We start from the raw sequence: 17,170 nt of genomic DNA, 5'->3' as shown, positions 1-17,170 counted from the left end.
TCAATGTAAATGTTGTATTTAAAAACATTTTGCAGTGGTTAAGTAGATAATTTTGGTGCCTAATTTTCTCGTTTCAAAAATTCTACTACTGAACAACTAAACATCAACGTGTGAAGCAGCAAGAACTGTCTTTTGCATGTTTAGTTTCTAAATAGTTTGTGTGATTAATCGAAGTATGCAGAAGGAAATCGGTCTGTCTGGGGATGAGACAGCGTGATGAATTGAGCATGGGGGACCTGGTTCTGCCAGAGGCTGTAATGACACGTATTTACATGACTAAAGGTAAACCTCCCCTCTGCATGTCTCCTACAGCTGGAGAAAGGTCAACTTTAAGCCCCTAGCCAAAATACACTTCTACTTAATAGTAGGACCACTTTGCTCAAAGGATGGATTCTTGGCATTCAAGTACATCTGCTGAATTGAGTCATACCTGAGAGGATATCTGTTTTCATCCTGAGCTGGAATCGCCAAAGAAACCAAAGAAAATATAACTCCAGGTGATCTAAGTTACAGTATTCCACTCCTGGACAGCACAGATGATAGTGTGACCAATGCACAAGCTGCATCACTGCTTCCAGCTAATAACCAGAACTAGCTTAGGATTGTGGTTTTAATCCTGTAAGTCAGAAGTTTATAATGACAGGTGCCACAACTCGGAGAGACAGTTGCTGCCTCTGGGTAAAAAAAAGAATTCTAGGGCAAGATGTAGAAGAAGAGAGAATAACTGAGTTACCATCCATTCTGAATGACCAAAGAACAGTACTACATACAACATCCAATCTAGCCATTCCAAAGCAATTAATAAGTCATGTATGCTAATCCAGAATATGACTCCTTCCTACTATTACTACAGGCAGGTAGTTTCTGAGCACTTTTTTTCTGTTGAGCAGAGCAGTTACATTTTTTGCCTGAATAGGCTGATAGGTGTCTCACTGATGATTATGAACAGGACCCAGTGTCAGAGGCTTCTGTACCCATTTTAGATTCAGAGTTAAAAAAATACTTCTGCTTTACAGTGCTTTGTTCACGTTTTGTGCCACTTCACAGTGTCCCTATGAGAGGGCTCATCAGACGTTAGCCTTCAAACTTCAAGTTAAAGAAAGCTAAGACCAGCTGTACTTCCCCCACTTTTACACTTCTGTCCCTTTTGGTTCGTAAAAAGGCACAACTCAGGTCTGTGTACAGAGACCCTGGAACTGGATTTATTTCCCAGCTGAGAACAGACACTGTACGGATAACCATTTTCTCAAATGCTCTCACCAACCTAAAATTAATTTATTTGAGTTTCTTGCCATTCCATGTTGGAGCCGTTTTAAAAGTAATTAACGGCAAAAGGAATTAAGGACACAAATTATACTGCGGTGATTTAATACATTTCATTGGGTTGGGAGCATGTTGTAACTGCTAAGGCTGAGGAAACAGCAATCAAGAATAACTAGAAAGCTTGGGTGAATCTATTATCTACTGCACCCAAGGCTACTACTTGAGTTCAATGTTTAGTTAATGCAGTAATATTACTGTACAGAATGCATCCCTGAACTGTGAACGCATTCACTGTTGTGATTGTACACTGAAAACAAATGTTTGTAATGAAGAAAACAAACAAGCCCCATTCCTGGGGAGCACTGAAAAACCCACAGGCATGTGCCTGGGTTCAGGTAAACATAACAGCACACCTGAGAATCTACTCACACCCTCCGTAAGACCAGTTTTGCTGTCATTCCAACAGCTCCTTTTCCTATCTAGTGACACAAGCCATTTTGTTCTCAAGGTGGAATTAAGTTTTATTCTCATGTTTACACAAACTTGTTTGTGCCTTAAAACTTCACATTAGATATTTGCTAGCTTATCTTCTCATAGTAGCTTGCTTGAATGTGAAAAAAGAGTTTTAATTAAAATTACAACTAATCACAGAATCACCCGGGTTGGAAGGGACCTCAAGGATCACGTAGTTCCAACCCCCCTGCCTAGCAGGGCCACCAAACATCCACATTCAGATCAGGTTGCCCAGGACCCCGTCCAACCTGGCCTTGAACACGTCCAAGGACGGGGCATCCACAACCTCCCTGGGCAGCCCGTTCCAGGGCCTAACCACTCTCCTTGTAAAGAAAACTACAACTACATTTACAACTAATGTTTGTAAAGATCTGTTTTAGCTAGCTTCCCTAGAAAATTGGTGCTGGTTGTAATTTCCCATATTTAGTCCTGAGAATGCAAAGAATGCTTATATGAAGCTTTGGAGAAAACTGATCAAAGCACCTCTAAATTTAAAGTCATCAAAAATAACCAGTGCAGAAAGGACTGCCTTCAGTCCCCTTTGGTGCTTCTACAGTCCGGTCTTCATGAATATTGATGTGCTGCCTCTATTCAAATTCCTGCTCCTGCAGTTTGGGTATTTTTGGCTATTGACGTCAATAAAATAAAATGAAACAGCACACAACATTAAAGTGACTTCATTTTAGAAGTCTTAATTCTCACATGTAAACCAGAACTCTTAAAAGGTCCCAATTTCCAAAACTTTTTGAAAGTTATCCCCCTTAAGTGCTTTTATTTGAAAGTTAAGAGAAAAGCCATTATTCACACCTGAAAATTGTAGATGCGAGGTCCAGCGTAAATGAAGGTGTCTCTTGGCTGACTTGAAAATTATGCAGTCATGTTCTTAACCTGAGATGTGTGAACCTCCCTTTCGTTCAATGATGGCCTCATATGTTTAGCTTGTAGGACTGGGGTTTGGACTTATCTGACAGGCCCTCTTTAGCAAAGCTAATTTTTTTTTCCTGCTTGTAACTACTTGACTTCTTTGCAATGTTTGCTGACTGTCAAAATTTGTCAAGTAAAAGTGAATCTTGCATAAGAGATGAAGAAGCATTAAAATTGGTACAGGACACAAACGCATTAACATCTGCTGTTTTATTTTGTCAGTCTTACCAGTAAAGCATAGAGCAGTCATTCTGTGGGATGCATGCAAAATGAATTGTTTCTGCACTTCTGAAGAGATATCTGATCTCAGAAAGACTAGTGCTGTAAACCAAAGAGCCATATAGGAAAAACTTTTACCTTGCTGATAGTTGTTTGCTTTAAAAACTGCTATCAGGTATAAAAATAAACTCCACTACTGCACAGAATGCTCACCAGTGAAGTTCATTCTTAATTCAGTTCCCATGTCCCAGTTGACTTTGAATCTGAATTAGACTAAGGACTGATGATACGTCATGCTGAGAGCAGTGAAAATTTTCAGGCACAGAAATGCTACAAGGTGGCTGTGGTACGAACTAGCTTCAACATTTCCCAATGTTTGCAAACAGTACTTGATAGCTAACTTAAAGAAACTATACTAAAAAAGAAAACGAAAAAAAGCAGTGTTGCCTTACATCAAACTCAATTTACAGAACTTGAACTGAAGATCTTTCTAACACCTACCTTGTAACTCTTCCTTGCAGTGGTCGTAATATTAGTTGGATAAATTGGTATGCAGCACAGCCTTGCTGTTTGTACAGTTTCCAAACTAGTTACTGTAAGAAACAGCACTAGAATAATGCTAGGATAATCCACATCACTGATTTACAGACGCTAGGAAACACCACAGCTTATCTCTATGTTAATTCAAATCCTTTTAAACTGGAACTGATACTTTAATTTGTTAATGGACCATTGATTAGAATTCAGTAACAGTGCAATTAAAAGAAATTCACTCGTGAAAATGTTTTCCTTTACAATCCAACTGAATCTGCATTGATTTGTTGAGTTTTTTGAGAGGGAAGGTGTGAATCACCAATGTCCTAAAATGTAAACAGCTTTCTTGCATTATCTTCCATATTGATTGCCAAATTCAATTTTGTGTGTTTATCTGATACTGGCTACAATTTCCACAAGAGTGACAGATGGAATTTCAATCAAATTTGGCACCGTATGTTCTCAGAAGTCTTAGACATGCAGCAGCAAATGCTCTGGAGGTGGGCTGCAAAGCTTCCTTACACCTTACGCAACTTTACATACATAAGCAACTTGGGAAGCTGTTTGGACATGAGAGAACCCATTAAAATCTTTTTAGAGCAAAGCTCTGGAAGGTACCTTAATCCACATGCAGCTTTCCGCCCTCTGGGGTCCTTCACTGTGCAACCAGCCCAGCCTGATTCCTGTCCTGCACTACAAATGCTCCCTGTGTTTGCAGCTTCTCACGGCCGTTGCTCCAGGAGCTCTCAGATTAACAGCAGCATAGTCGCAACTGCAGCAGCTCGGCGACCCTGTGGTTAGACAGTTAGACGTGTGAAGTTGTACCTACTTGAGAACGTAACATCGATAATTCCTATTGATGTCCAGATGTAACCCTTACCAGATGATCCGCAGGCCCTTCCCTTGGTATGCATCAACATAATTCTGTTTTGTCTGTGTAGGAACTGTAGAAAATCGCGCTTTCCAAGGCACGTCCCTGAGCACCGCTGCTCCCTCACGGCTCGGCTGCGCTCGCCTTCTCACAGCGAGCCTCGCTCGGTTCTTTTCCACACACTGAGCACCGCTTTCTGTCAGTTCCCCCTCCCGCACCCTTGGCCTTCCCGGTTGAGCTGCATCTCTCTGCCCGCACAGCCCCGCACCACACACTACGTGTGCGCAGGCCCTTTTTCCTGCGGCAGCCACAGAGCAGAAAAGCTTCAGAGCCGCCTCGAGCGCCGGGACAGAGCGTACAAACCGCCCGAAGGGGACGCGCGAAGCGCCAAACATGGCGCCCATCGTCCCTACAGACCAAGGCGAATCTGCCGCCATCGAGCGCGCGACCCAGGGCGGGCACCAATCAGAAGGCGGGGCTCGGGCCCCCGGCGCAGGCGCGTGACGAGAGGTCGGCGCAGCAGAACGGAGGTAGCGGCGCATGCGCACGGCGGCTGTCGCTGCTCCGGAGCCCGGCGGTCACCATGATGTGGTTCGGGGGCTCCATCCCGGCCGCCATCGCCGCCGCCAAGCAGCGGAGCTCGGTCTTTGTCGTGTTTGTGTCAGGTACGGCAAGCAGGAGCGGGGCGGCGGCGCCGAGCTCCGGGTCTCGGCCTCCCCTGCGCTGACACGACGCCCGCGGCCGCCGGGCCCTGCCCTGCCCTGCGGGCCGCGAGCGGCGGGCGGAGCTGGTCCGGTCCGGTGCCGTCCGCACGGGGCCGCCGAACCGAACCGAAGCGCGGGACGAGCCCGTCCCGGCGTGTCCGCGGCCCCTTGCGCTCCACTCCTCGGCCGCTCCTCCGCCAGCTGCGCTGCGCCCCGCGACGGGCGCTCATCCGTGCTGTGTCAGCGCGGGCCGTGGCGGCGCGCCGTGCCTCCGGGCCGGGCAGCGCCGGGCGCCACTGATCGCGTGGAACGCCGCGCTCGATCCGCGAGATTTCCCTTTCGGGCTCTCCGTGCCGTTAGTCGCGTAATCGACACGTTGGAGGAAGTGAACTCGCGCTGTCTCGGTGCAGAGGAGCGAGGAGGAGCCGCTGCAGTGCGGCTGTCCCGTGCTGCTCGCCGTGCTGCGGAGCGCCGTCAGCCCGACTGGGGACGCGGGCTGCGAGCTTCCGGGCGGCGTCTGAAAGCCCTGCTAACGTGATGGCATCTGTGCCGAACGGCTTTTAACACGCCGTTATTAGTTCTGTTCGTTTCTCTGCCTTTTCCTTAAGCATTCTTCAGCGTGTTTGCTTTCAGAACTGACGTTACCGACGGGTTGTATGTAACTACGTGCAAAACCGGGTGGTAAGCAGGAGGAAGGCAGCTGCTCTGCGATGCTCCACATCTCCAGGGGTAGACATGTTCTGTTGGATTTCTCGAATGTCTCACATTCTTAAAGATTTTTACTCGCGTTCAGAACCCGTGACTCAGGCTGGGGATAAGTGTGTGACTGCAGGGAGGTAGCCTTGCTTTGATACTGTAACACTTGCGTGGTGGTGATGTTGAATCTTCGTGCTGCAGACTGGCCCATAGGACAAGCGTTCCTAATTCAGCTGCCTGAGCAGGAAGAGGTGCTTTCAGAAGTGTTCCTTGGAGGTGCTTTGTACACTTTGCTCAGTGATCTATGGGGGACAAAACATCAATTAAATGGAAAAATGATAAATAGTAAATACAAATCAACTGTGATTGTAGCACAAGCACTGTGAAGGACAGCTAGCTACTAGATTCAGTCTTGACGAAAATAATTGAAGTCTGCTTGGTTCATTGCCTTTTGTTTGGTTCCTACTACCATCTGCCTGTCCATCTCTTCCAGTTTGCTGCTTCTCTGGACAAGCACCTGGAATGAAGAACTGGATTATTCCCTCTGACTCTATTTCCTACAGGCAAGCTGTAATGTGGCTGCTTAGCTTAACAATGAGGCAGTGTTTGAAGCTGAAGTTGCGTGTTGTTCAACCAGCTTTTTTTTTTTTTCCAGCATTTCTGTTCATGGACTTTGTAGTGTAGTTTTAAACCTTCCTAGCATAGTTCTAGTTGGGATCTTACATGCACTGGCATATCTCATGGATGTCTCTGCTATCTTCTTGGTAGAGTTCTGTAGATGGCTTTCCATCCTGCATGGTTAGAAGACTCCTTTAATGCTTTTGAGATATTTAATCTTAAGTTTATAGTTTGTTTCCACGTGAAACTTCCTTGGATGCCTCCTCTGTTCTGGTTTGGTGGGTAAGATTATTTCTTTCCAGACACTAGGCGTGTTCTAATATTGAAAATACCAGGCTGTGTTTAAGAGGTGCCTTTTCAGGAGTGCAAAAGGAGGGGGCTGTGGCGTAGAGAAAAAAGCACTTCCAGCTGAAGTGTTTGTGTTTCTGTTTAGAAACATTTGTAGGAACAGTCCTTTGTTTATAGCTTTTATTTTTAGGATTTTTTGTTCTTTAACAAAAGAGCGATTTGCAGTCAGCTGGTTATTTGTTAGTGCTTTCCTGCTAAGCTGTATCCAGCCCTTTTCAAGTTAAACATGTGAAGTAACACGAGGCGGAGGTGAGCAGACTCATATTCCAGCTTGCTGTCATTTCCAGAATGGGCAATCCTTGCCCTCACTGAGGAGCTAGGAAATGCAGGTTGATGAGCAGCAGCCAGCCAGCTCCTTCTGTAAGGGGGACATTTGTCCCTGATGGCTGCGTGCTGAACAAGCTATGAAGTTTTGATTTGTCGGTTTTATTTTCAGACTGAGGATCAGGGGAATTAAGTCCTTTGGCAACCTGGGGTGGTTTTGAATAGATTCCTCTTACAGGAACTCGGTCATTGCAGATGAAGTCTTTTCAGTGATCTGAACCATGTGGGAGGTGGTGGACACCTGTCCCTGTGTGGAGCTCTCACTTGACGTGACCACAGTGAAGAGATTGGCACGTGTGACTGAGAGTTGTGTGCAGCTTGTAGATTGCTGCTAAGTGAAGTCAAGTTATGTGTGGGAAATCTGAGGGTCTTGGTGACAAGAGATCCGAGGCAGTTTGTAATAACTCGGTGTTTTGCTGAGATCTGAATTCTGCCAGTAATGTTGATTGCGGCCTCTCAGCTTTCTCCATGCCTTTCACATTTCGTTTTCAGGATACAGTTACTGGGACAAATGAACATGAGCTCCCAAGTGGGAGAGGGTTATTAACAAAAAGATACCCAAGTAGCTATTCTGTGGGTAGTCCCTATGCTAAAGTGCTTCATGAGGTACAGTTTCACAGAAGGTGATTTATCAGCATTTTCCTTCCTGGATCACAGCTCTTGGAGACTGCACGGTGAATAACCTGACCTGCTTTTGTCCTTCAGCATTCTTTTGCCAACTGCAGCAGTTGTTTGTCTGGAAAAGTTACCATTAGGCAAGTCTTGAGGTATTTTTAGTAGCCTAATCGGATGAGCACATGTGAAAGTGTGTGCAGCACAGTGGCTCCATCCGAGCGCGTTGGGGGGGAGAGGCTGCACCACTGGGCAGAACAGCTGCTGCCACCCGCTGCACTTGGTTCCCTAAAAATATCCTGAATGTGAACTTGGAGTATATAGGCTGACAGGAACAGAGATTAATGCTTCTAGGGAAAAATCAATACGTACAGATGGAAAACACTTCTCCAAAAGCAGCGTGTTTTGTATTGGTTTCCTTCTGAGCAGCATTGCAACCTGTCCCGACCTTAAGGGAGCAAGGCTTCGCAGGGGCGCTCCTGGTCATTCGTGAGCAAAAGATACTGTGTGAAACAGTGACTGGCATGAAACAGTTTGTTGTTGAATAAGGGGCTTCTGTACTAGGAAGCCAGTATGTGACTCTTCATCGAGAGTGCAGTCAGTTCCAAGCTGCTAGGAAATAATTGAAATTAAAGATAAATACTTGTAGGCCGGTGCACTTGTGGAAAACTGATTAACGTTCACCTGAGCTTATTGATTAACCCAAATTCCCACTGAACTGGTGCTTTAGAATACAAAAGTGATTAAAATAACAGTTGTGAATTTGCGGCCCTTCTTCAGTTTCCTTTACTGACATAGCTGCTCTTCTGTTCCTGGGTGCTCCTGACTCCTTTTCGTCCATTCCCACTGTTACTGTTCATGTCAGGTATTGGAACGCAAAAGTGATAAATCTGTGAACAAGGCTTTTTTTAAATTATCAAATTCTGAAGCCTTGTGTACTGAATTTCTAAGAGATGAAAAGTGTAGTTTTACCTGCGTTAGCAGCTGTTGTACTTAGTACTACTATGTACTTAAATTTATTAGGAAGGACAAGCAGTGGATAGCAGATCCAACCCAAAGGCAGGGAGAAGCAGTGGTTCATTCCAACTGCTGTGGGATCTCCTTGCAGATTACAAGAGCATAGCAAACAGGACACGAAAGCGTAAACATGCTCCCTGTAACGTGAAAATGCAGCCCATGGGCAGTTGTGCAATGAGGTGATGCAATCAAGCCAATCCCCAGGCTGCCATCAGTTCCTGCTCCTTTATCCCTGTTCCATCTGTGTGGTCCAGTCCCGTCTGCTCCCTGGACCAACTTGCCATGCAGCTGAATGAGTGTGCAAGCTACGTGCTTGCTGGAAAGGATTTTTCTTATATTTGCCTTTTTTTGGCATGTTAGCGAGATGAATCAGCTGGAGTGAATTACCTCCAGATTATAGGAAAGGAAAGAAGATTAACTGATTTGAAAATAATTGAGAGAATCTCTTTCATCAACAATTCCAAGCAGCTGAAGCAGAGCTGAAGTCAGATGCGGATTGTTCAGCTTCATGCATGTTGTGTTTGCAGGTGAGGATGAACAGTCTGCTGAGATGGCTGCAAGGTGGGAGGACGCTCAGGTGACCGAGGCTGCCTCCGATGGCTTTGTTGCTATTAAAATCGACACCAAAAGGTTTGATTCAACTCTAATTCTGTCTCTTGCACGATCTATCATTGTCAATGATAGAAGTATGAGGCATGGGAAGTCCTCTCCCTGCTCTGGAGGAATTCTGAACGCAGTGTTTGAGAACATAAGTGAGATCAGTACTGCTGAAGCCACTGGAATCTGAGAAAACTGAAAATTTGCAAATGTACTGCAGTGTTGTGCCGAATATTTTTTGCATGTTTCCTACTGGTTTCAGCATTAGTAAAAGAATGCTTGAGGATGTCCTCTTTCAAGAGAAGAAAATGCAAAGAAGGCCAAGTAAAAATAACGTGGAATCAAAATGCAAGTACACTCGAGGCAATCCTTTGTTCAGTAGGATAGGTCTGTGAGGCCCCAGAGAAATTCTCTCCTTTGTAACACACAGCACAGAAGCGTTGAGGCTTCTGGATAAATTACTCAATTTTGTTAGAATAAGAACTTCAGTTCCAGTGAGCAGTGTGTTGACGTTTCCAGAAGTTGCATTGTTTTAAAAGGCTCTGCAGACCTTTTAGAAGATGTGCTGCATTGCTTGCACTCAGTGGGTTAGATGTCTCTTTCCTCAATTGCTTCTTAGCACTGCTTCCATAAATAATCTACTGCAGTCAACTGTGATCGGCAGGGATTGATAACACTTATGCAAAATTATAATGAGAAGATGCAATGTGAGTTTGCTTGTAGTGTTCTCTCAAGTATTTAAATAGTTCTGTGTGTGGTGGTAGAACAGTTATTTTTATGATCAAAGGCTTAATCTAAAGTTGTTGCAAAGTGATTGCTCTTCCTCAACATGGATTTTTTCTTTTTCCCAGTGAAGCCTGCCTGCAGTTTTCTCAAATTTGTATCCTTTGAAAACAATTTAGCTATGTTGTGATTACAGTAATTTCTCTCTACAAGTTAAGGCTGCTCTTAAATATAAACAGTATTATTAAAAAATCTATCTTACTGCACAGAAATAAATAATAAGCTGTTATTAAATTGTATTGTTACATATTCAGCTTACCGTTAGTTCTTAAAGAAAGTGAGCAAGTTTGTTTAATGTTATTGCTGTGCAGTTCTCTTAATAGAAAGTTACCCAAAGCTTTATGTAACAGAATAACTAATAACTAAAATGCTAATCAGCATTAAGAAACAAACAAACAACAACAACAAAAAAAACTCTAAACTGTTATCTGAAGCTCAGAATTAGAGAGGAGGAGGGACAAATAGTTGAGTTGGGTTTGCCAGAAGCACAGGCATGAGGTTAGGTAAGCTTCCCCTGCCTTAAGTAGGTTGTTGCTTATAGCTCAGGAATGCTGTCTGATGCTGAAAAAGAATTTGGTACTTGGATTTTCACAGTGCTGTAAAGCATTCACTATTACCTACATAAGAAGTCATCTTGCACAAACGTGAAGTCTTTCAAATCAAAGAGGAATTGGCAGTTGGGTATGTCTGTCTGAGAAAAAAACTTTGGCTCAATTTCAAGGAGAAGGTGAAATACTTATCAGCTGTATATCAGCGTATTTGGTAGCTTTGTTTTTCTTCCTCCCCTGATATATTCAACTAGTTACCAGGTGGAGATAGAATATTGAGTGGAGATATTCAGCACCTAAGATTTCTTTTCCTCATAACGTTACTTTATAAATTTGTTGTCAGGCATTGCCCTTAACTGCTGCTGTGCAGATCCTGTAGTGTGCGTTCCATCCAGTTTTTTTATAGGAGACAATGGAATCCCTTTGGAAGTAATTGCTGGCAGCGTTTCTGCTGAGGAGCTTGTTACCAGAATCCATAAAGTGAAACAGGTAATGCTTGTGACAAGTGGATCTTTCAGACTGGGACAGGTGTGCTCGCATGCTTAAGACAGGCCCTTAACGTAGTCCTTGGAGAAATATGAATTACTGTGTTTATCTCCCTCCATCAACAAAATCAGCAAGTTTAAGTTCAATACATAATGTTGAATGGATGTGAAAGTCCTGTGCAGGAATGCTGTGCTGTCTTTTGTTTCACAGATTGTTTAATCGCTTGTGTAACCCCCACAGAAAGGAGGCATGTCAAGAAGCCTAAACTTGAATGATACACCAACTACTCTTTCAGTAATTTGTATGTGATTTTGTAATACTGTTTATGATGTGGGTTTATAAAAAAATATAGTTATATATAATATAAGCATAGTTTTATCACTGGGAATATGAGTGTAAGATTATAATTAAGAAAAAAGTATATATGGTTGTGTCAGATTCAACAGCATGGGATAATTTTAGTTTTATGTTTTAAATAGGACCAAGTCTCCAAAACCAGTTCAGTAGCCTTGATGTTTGAACCTGAGGAAAACATCATACTCTCACTTGTTCCCCCCAATTTCTTAGATGCACGCAGAAAAAGGGCAATCTCTGGAAAATCCATGTCAGTCCTCTGCTCCGTGCCCCTCGTCTCCATCCGATGGTGCTCCAGAAAACATTCAGTGCGCAGCAGCAGGTCCTTGTGGCTCTCCTGAGCCTCTTGTGTCTGAAACAAGACCTTCTGATGGTAATGGCCAATATGTTAACACAAATGCTAGCTGATGTGCTTTTAAATAATTTTCTCTGTCTTAATTGCTATGTAATATTACATAAAAGATTGTATATTGAGTGGAGTTGTTGAAAAACTTGAACATACCAGATGCTTCTTGCAGAACTTGTCATTCTGTGCTGTTCTAATGTGAGAAATACATGGTTTGTAATACAAGAAAAAGCAGTGTTAAAGATTCAGCTGAAAAGGCTCCTCTGGATTAGTAACCTAAAATCAAGCAGGGGGAAAGGGGGAAATAAAACGTTTGAATAGCAGGACCTCCTTTCTTTTTTTTCCAGGATAAGTTTAGGTTGGATATCAGGAAAAGCTTCTGTACTGAAAGGGTTGTTCAGCACTGGGATCGGCTCCCCAGGGAGGTGGTTGAGTCACCATCCCTGGATGTGTTTAAAATCCCTTTGGATGTGGTGCTCAGGGACATGACTTAGTGCAGGGCTGTTAGGGCAGTGTGGTTAGGTCGTGGTTGGACTCCGTGAACTTTAAGGTCTTTTCCAACCTGAGCGATTCTATGATTGATTCTGTGATTCTTCTAGAGATATCCTAGTTCCTGCCAGTTATGGCTAATAGTAAACGGTTGATATTTTTGTATGAAGAAATACACCTTTAACTTTTCTCTCATGCGTTATTTTCTTGTAAATCGCTTGCAGATGGAGCAAATTCAAGTCAGGCAAGCCAGGAAGCAACTCAGTCTTCAGATGAACAAGTGAGCAATGCTCAGCCTGTGAATGATCTTGCTCTTAAAGTAGAAAGGTAACTCTTCTTTGTAGACTATCTAATGTATTCTGTTTGTTTCTCAGGATGTAGTTCTATTTTATTTTTTTTTAATCAGACAGGCTGAATTACAGGATTTTGGTGCTGATTCTGTTGTCATCTGGCAGACGTTTCATGTGGGCTTATTTTTGTTTGGATGTCTGAGATTAATACTAGGAGGAACACAAAAATCAGCTTTTTAATTAATTTTTCCATACCCTGAGATAAAGAGGTCATCTGGAAAATTAAGAAGATTGTCATTACTTTGATATGATGTCATTATTTTGGTCTCTTTCAGACAGTATGCTTTCTGCAAAGATTTTGAAGGAGTTAAAATATTGTACTGCAAGCATTGAAACTAGTTTAGTAATGCAACCCTGCGTTTCCTATAGAGATGTCCTCTCACTTTCTTGTCTGTTTGGTGACTGCAGTCCAGGCATATTGCAAAAGACAGAGGAATTCTATTTTGTGACTATTCTGCTTTTCATTTGATCAATGAACTGTAGCAAGACCCAGTAAGCAATGGTAGTTCCATGACTAAAAAGTATGGTATTAAAAAGACAAGAAAGTCACTATTTTAATGTAGATATAAAATTCATTTTTAAAATACATGTGAATCTTAAATTGCACCATATTTGCATAAAGTACAAAATAATTTCTATCAGGAAAAAAAAGGAGGCAAAGCCATGTGGTACATAGCATTTCTCTTTTAAAAAGTATAACAGCAGCTACTGTACAAAAACAAAAAGTTCCTCCTGTCTGAATATGTGTGGCATTTGGTCATGCCTGCCCTCTTCCCAGACTTAAAAATACATTGCAAATTTTGTGCATTGGTCCTTATTCTAAGGCACCTGTCTGGATCAGTGGGACAAGCACATGTGTGTCTATATCAGTACTTGCTATATATTGTTTGTTTTCCATTTTAGGAAGTGATGTGCAGAAGAAACCAGATGGCTTAAATAGTTGAGAACAGGTTGAGATTAGTGTTTCTGTTACCATAGTTTACAAATAGTATTGCTTATTGTATGTCTTACAAGATGTCAAACAACAAGAATATCTATGGTTCTTTATTTAGTCAACAGAAAAGAGCAGAATATGTTAAAACTACCATTAAAAACTGCAGGCTAGGTGCTGAATCACTACCTCGTGTTGTTATGGATGGTGCAGCCACACGTGAATGAATCATTACTCTTACATTAGCTGTTAGCAGTGTGTTACAGTTCCTCTTTCATGTGCTTTATTCTTCTGTGCTGGAAGATGCTTCATTAAAAGTAAAAATGTTAATAGTAGATAATGCCATTTTAAGACTTTTTTCCTTTGCTTTTAAATTTAGAATCACAAAAAAGCTTGAAGAAAGACGAGAGGAGAAAAGGAAAGAAGAAGAACAGGTAAAGTGAAAATGGGAACTGCTTGCAGTATTTAGACATCCACATTTGAATAAATGCTTAATTGCTTTTTAAACAAATATACTTCAGTCTTGTACCACTTACCCAAGGCAATTTTATGGTCTCATTTTTATTGTCTCTCTTGTTTATTCAGAAAGAAATAAAGAAAGAAATAGAAAGGAGAAAAACTGGTAAAGAAATGTTGGAGTACAAAAGACGTCAGGAAGAAGAACTGACAAAACGAATGTTAGAGGAAAGGAACAGAGAGAAAGCAGAAGAGAAGGCAGCCAGAGAGCGTATCAGGCAACAGATTGCATTGGTAATTTCTTCATTTGGAATGACAGCTTGCTGCTTCTTTCTTGCAAGGGCTGCTAGTACAAACAGGATACATTTTCTCATTTGGTAAAATGTTGAAAAATCTTCAGTTTTTCTGTTTGGAGCCTCTGTGGCTTTGCATGGTGACAACTTATGCATTTTAGTAGCATTTGCTGTGAAGCTTCTACTTTTATATGCGTAACGATGATGACTGTGAGAATTAATACATTAGCTTTTTTTTCTATGTAGCTTGAGCCCAGTGATGAATTATAATTAAACATTAAAAAATTGCAATTCAAACTGAGATCTGAAAGGGAAGCCCAGGAAATACTTAATTGTTTGAAAATGGAGGGTTTGTTTTTTTTTTTTTTTTTTTTTAAGTTTGTATATATAGGTGTTTATGTATGTATATGAACAGTTCAGAGCTGAAATTCCTCTTTATTTCCAAATTTTGCCTAGAACATGTAGAACTACAGCAATGTGTCTGGTCATAGATTTTTCCCTTTCTCTTCACTGGGAAGTTACACTATCATGGAAGGCTATCTGATGAAGTAACTCATTGAAAAGCGTATTTTATGTTTCCTAGTGACAAGAGACAGTCCTGTTTGACAGTGAATACAGCTTTGCAGCACTGTTGCCTTTCCTCTGTGCCACTTACTTAGAGCGGTTGGGTTCTCAGTACAGACTGAGGTTTTTGAGTATTAAGTTAAGGTGCATAGTGAAAATGAAGGTTTATGTTTGGCCTTTCCTAAGGATCGTGCTGAGAGAGCAGCTCGCTTTGCGAAATCAAAGGAAGAAGCAGAAGCTGCAAAAGCTGCAGCTCTTCAGGCTAAACAGGCTGAAATGGAAGCCAGAAAAGAAGCATCTCAAAAGGAGCGAAGGTGAGTAGTTTTAGAGAAAGCAGAAATGTGTCCTCATGGGAAGAAAGGTTAAAAAAATCTTTGCGTAAGCATTAAGAAATTTCATAGTATGTCCTAACCTATTAATTGATGCTATGCTGGTGTGTTTGAATACTGACATGAAAATTAGCTTTCTTTTGTGATATTAACTCATGGCTATTTCCATTAATGTTATGTTCTCAGATAACTTGCATCCTTTAGACATTCCTGACAATGATACATTCGCTTTCTGATCTTTGATTTGAATACCAGGTATGATGGGGCTAGGTAAGGAACTAGATGAGGTGGCTGTGTCAGAACTACGGTGGAGAGTGTGCTGCTGACCCAGCTGGGTGCACAGCTGGCTTGGATTCAGCAAGGCTTGTTTATGCACATCAGCATTAGAGTCAGATGTGACTTCTGTCCTGCCTGATGCTACTGTTTCAGAAAATATCCTAACTTATGGAAGCCTTAAATAGTTACTGAACCACTGTGAATCAAAACCCCAGAAGAAAGAGCACAGTGCAGGAGTAACCTCTTAGATAGCTGAATATAGCATTACCTGCCAAGCTAGAGTGAATACCTGCGCCCTCATAGTGTAACTCCCAAAAAATCCAATAGAAGTAATGCAGGCTACACAAAATGCGTGTGGTTTATATTTCCTTCTGATATTCATTGTTATGTGTGATTAATACAAGCATCTTGTTTGAATACTGATGAGTCTGGTGAGACGCAGAGATGCATGGTGGTATATAAAGAAGATGGTTATCAACTGCGAATCCAAATCCATAAGCTATCTGAACTGCCATAAATAAGATGGCTGCCCCTCCCTTCCACACCTGAGTACTGCCAAGCTAAAGCCCCACGAGTGTTTGTGATTGTTAATAAACCAACTGACCATGGTGAATGTCCTGCAGTGCAATAGCCAGGATTCAGTTCCGCCTTCCAGATGGATCTTCCTTTACTAACCAGTTCCCATCTGAAGCACGGCTGGAAGAAGCAAGGCAGTTTGCTGCACAGGTAAATCAGTGTTTCATTTTCTCAGCTACATGCTAATTACAGATTAATGTAGCAGCAACTAGTTGAACATGGCAGAATCGTTGTTAGCTGCTTGCCTTTGTGTTAATTTGAAGTGAGTTTTGGTTAGCAGAACCACCAACAGCCTTTATACAGCTGCAGCATGGAACTTGTCAGAGACATTAAAAGTTCTGCTGTTCTTCATATGAAGATGATTGTAATTTTGATAAGAACTCTTGGTCAGTAAGGCAATGTGTGCTCAGCTGGCAGCTCCGCAGTAGAAAGTGAAAAGTGAGCAGTTAGTTTTAACTAAAATGTTTTCTTTGTGTTTTCACAGACGGTTGGTAATGCTTATGGCAATTTTTCTCTGGCAACAATGTTTCCCAGAAGGGAATTTACCAAAGAAGATTATGGAAAGAAATTACTGGAGTTAGAGTTAGCACCCAGTGCTTCTGTAGTGCTGCTGCCGGTAGGTGTTGCTTTGGGGTTGGCAGGTGCTTCTGGTCAGCCATTATAAAACTGGTCTGAATTCTGTTCTTTACTGTCTCTAAGACATATTGCAAAATCGGTATAATTTCTGTTTGGACTAATTAGGAAAGGGATTGACAGAGATATTTGTTTATCGTGGAACCAAATGTGGTCTTTTCTAGTGTCTGTTGAGCTGCTTCTAAATTACGTGTGAAATACTCTGCCTAAATGGGTACAGCTTTAATACCTGACAAGTTTGCTTTTGGTGTTCGCATCCAGGCAGGACGACCTGCTACTTCTGTTGTTCAGGCTTCAGGCGGTGACCTGTGGAAGTTCTTGGGCACGATACTTTATCCCCTCCTCGCAGTGTGGAGATTTATTAGCAACTTTCTGTTTACGAGTCCACCCCCCTCAGAATCTACTGTGAGAACAGTCCATCAGCAAGAGCATTCGAATCCCTCAAACTCTAACAACGTTGAGCAAAGCAGGTAATCAAAGCTGCTTATGGGAGCTGTCTCTAAGCACTTGCTAGAA

General features: G+C 42.2%; 1 protein-coding gene across 9 annotated transcripts in view; it reads left to right on the top strand.

Annotated features, from left to right (window-relative positions):
• The first annotated feature begins 4,848 nt into the window (after window positions 1–4,848).
• Window positions 4,849–17,170, top strand: part of UBXN4 (UBX domain protein 4) — a 45,927-nt gene continuing 33,605 nt past the window's right edge. For 2 of the 9 annotated variants that reach the window (XM_052674860.1, XM_052674855.1), the window contains exons 1-12: window positions 4,849–4,989; window positions 9,171–9,273; window positions 10,092–10,120; window positions 10,915–11,060; window positions 11,625–11,784; window positions 12,471–12,573; window positions 13,907–13,961; window positions 14,113–14,277; window positions 15,027–15,154; window positions 16,069–16,171; window positions 16,506–16,637; window positions 16,916–17,124. In XM_052674860.1, coding sequence (XP_052530820.1) covers window positions 4,908–4,989; window positions 9,171–9,273; window positions 10,092–10,120; window positions 10,915–11,060; window positions 11,625–11,784; window positions 12,471–12,573; window positions 13,907–13,961; window positions 14,113–14,277; window positions 15,027–15,154; window positions 16,069–16,171; window positions 16,506–16,637; window positions 16,916–17,124 — 1,415 coding nt within the window. In that variant the 5' untranslated portion in view covers window positions 4,849–4,907. Of the gene's footprint in view, window positions 4,990–9,170; window positions 9,274–10,091; window positions 10,121–10,914; window positions 11,061–11,624; window positions 11,785–12,470; window positions 12,574–13,906; window positions 13,962–14,112; window positions 14,278–15,026; window positions 15,155–16,068; window positions 16,172–16,505; window positions 16,638–16,818; window positions 17,125–17,170 lie in introns of those variants that run through there. The other 7 variants (XM_052674857.1, XM_052674862.1, XM_052674861.1 and 4 more) reach the window with 6 other exon arrangements.

This window comes from Tympanuchus pallidicinctus, unplaced genomic scaffold, assembly GCF_026119805.1.
Source record: "Tympanuchus pallidicinctus isolate F22 unplaced genomic scaffold, pur_lepc_1.0 scaffold15, whole genome shotgun sequence".
Taxonomy (NCBI): Eukaryota; Metazoa; Chordata; class Aves; order Galliformes; family Phasianidae; genus Tympanuchus; species Tympanuchus pallidicinctus.
The sequence above is the reverse complement of the archived record's forward strand: the minus strand, read 5'-3'. Positions and strand labels throughout refer to the sequence as shown.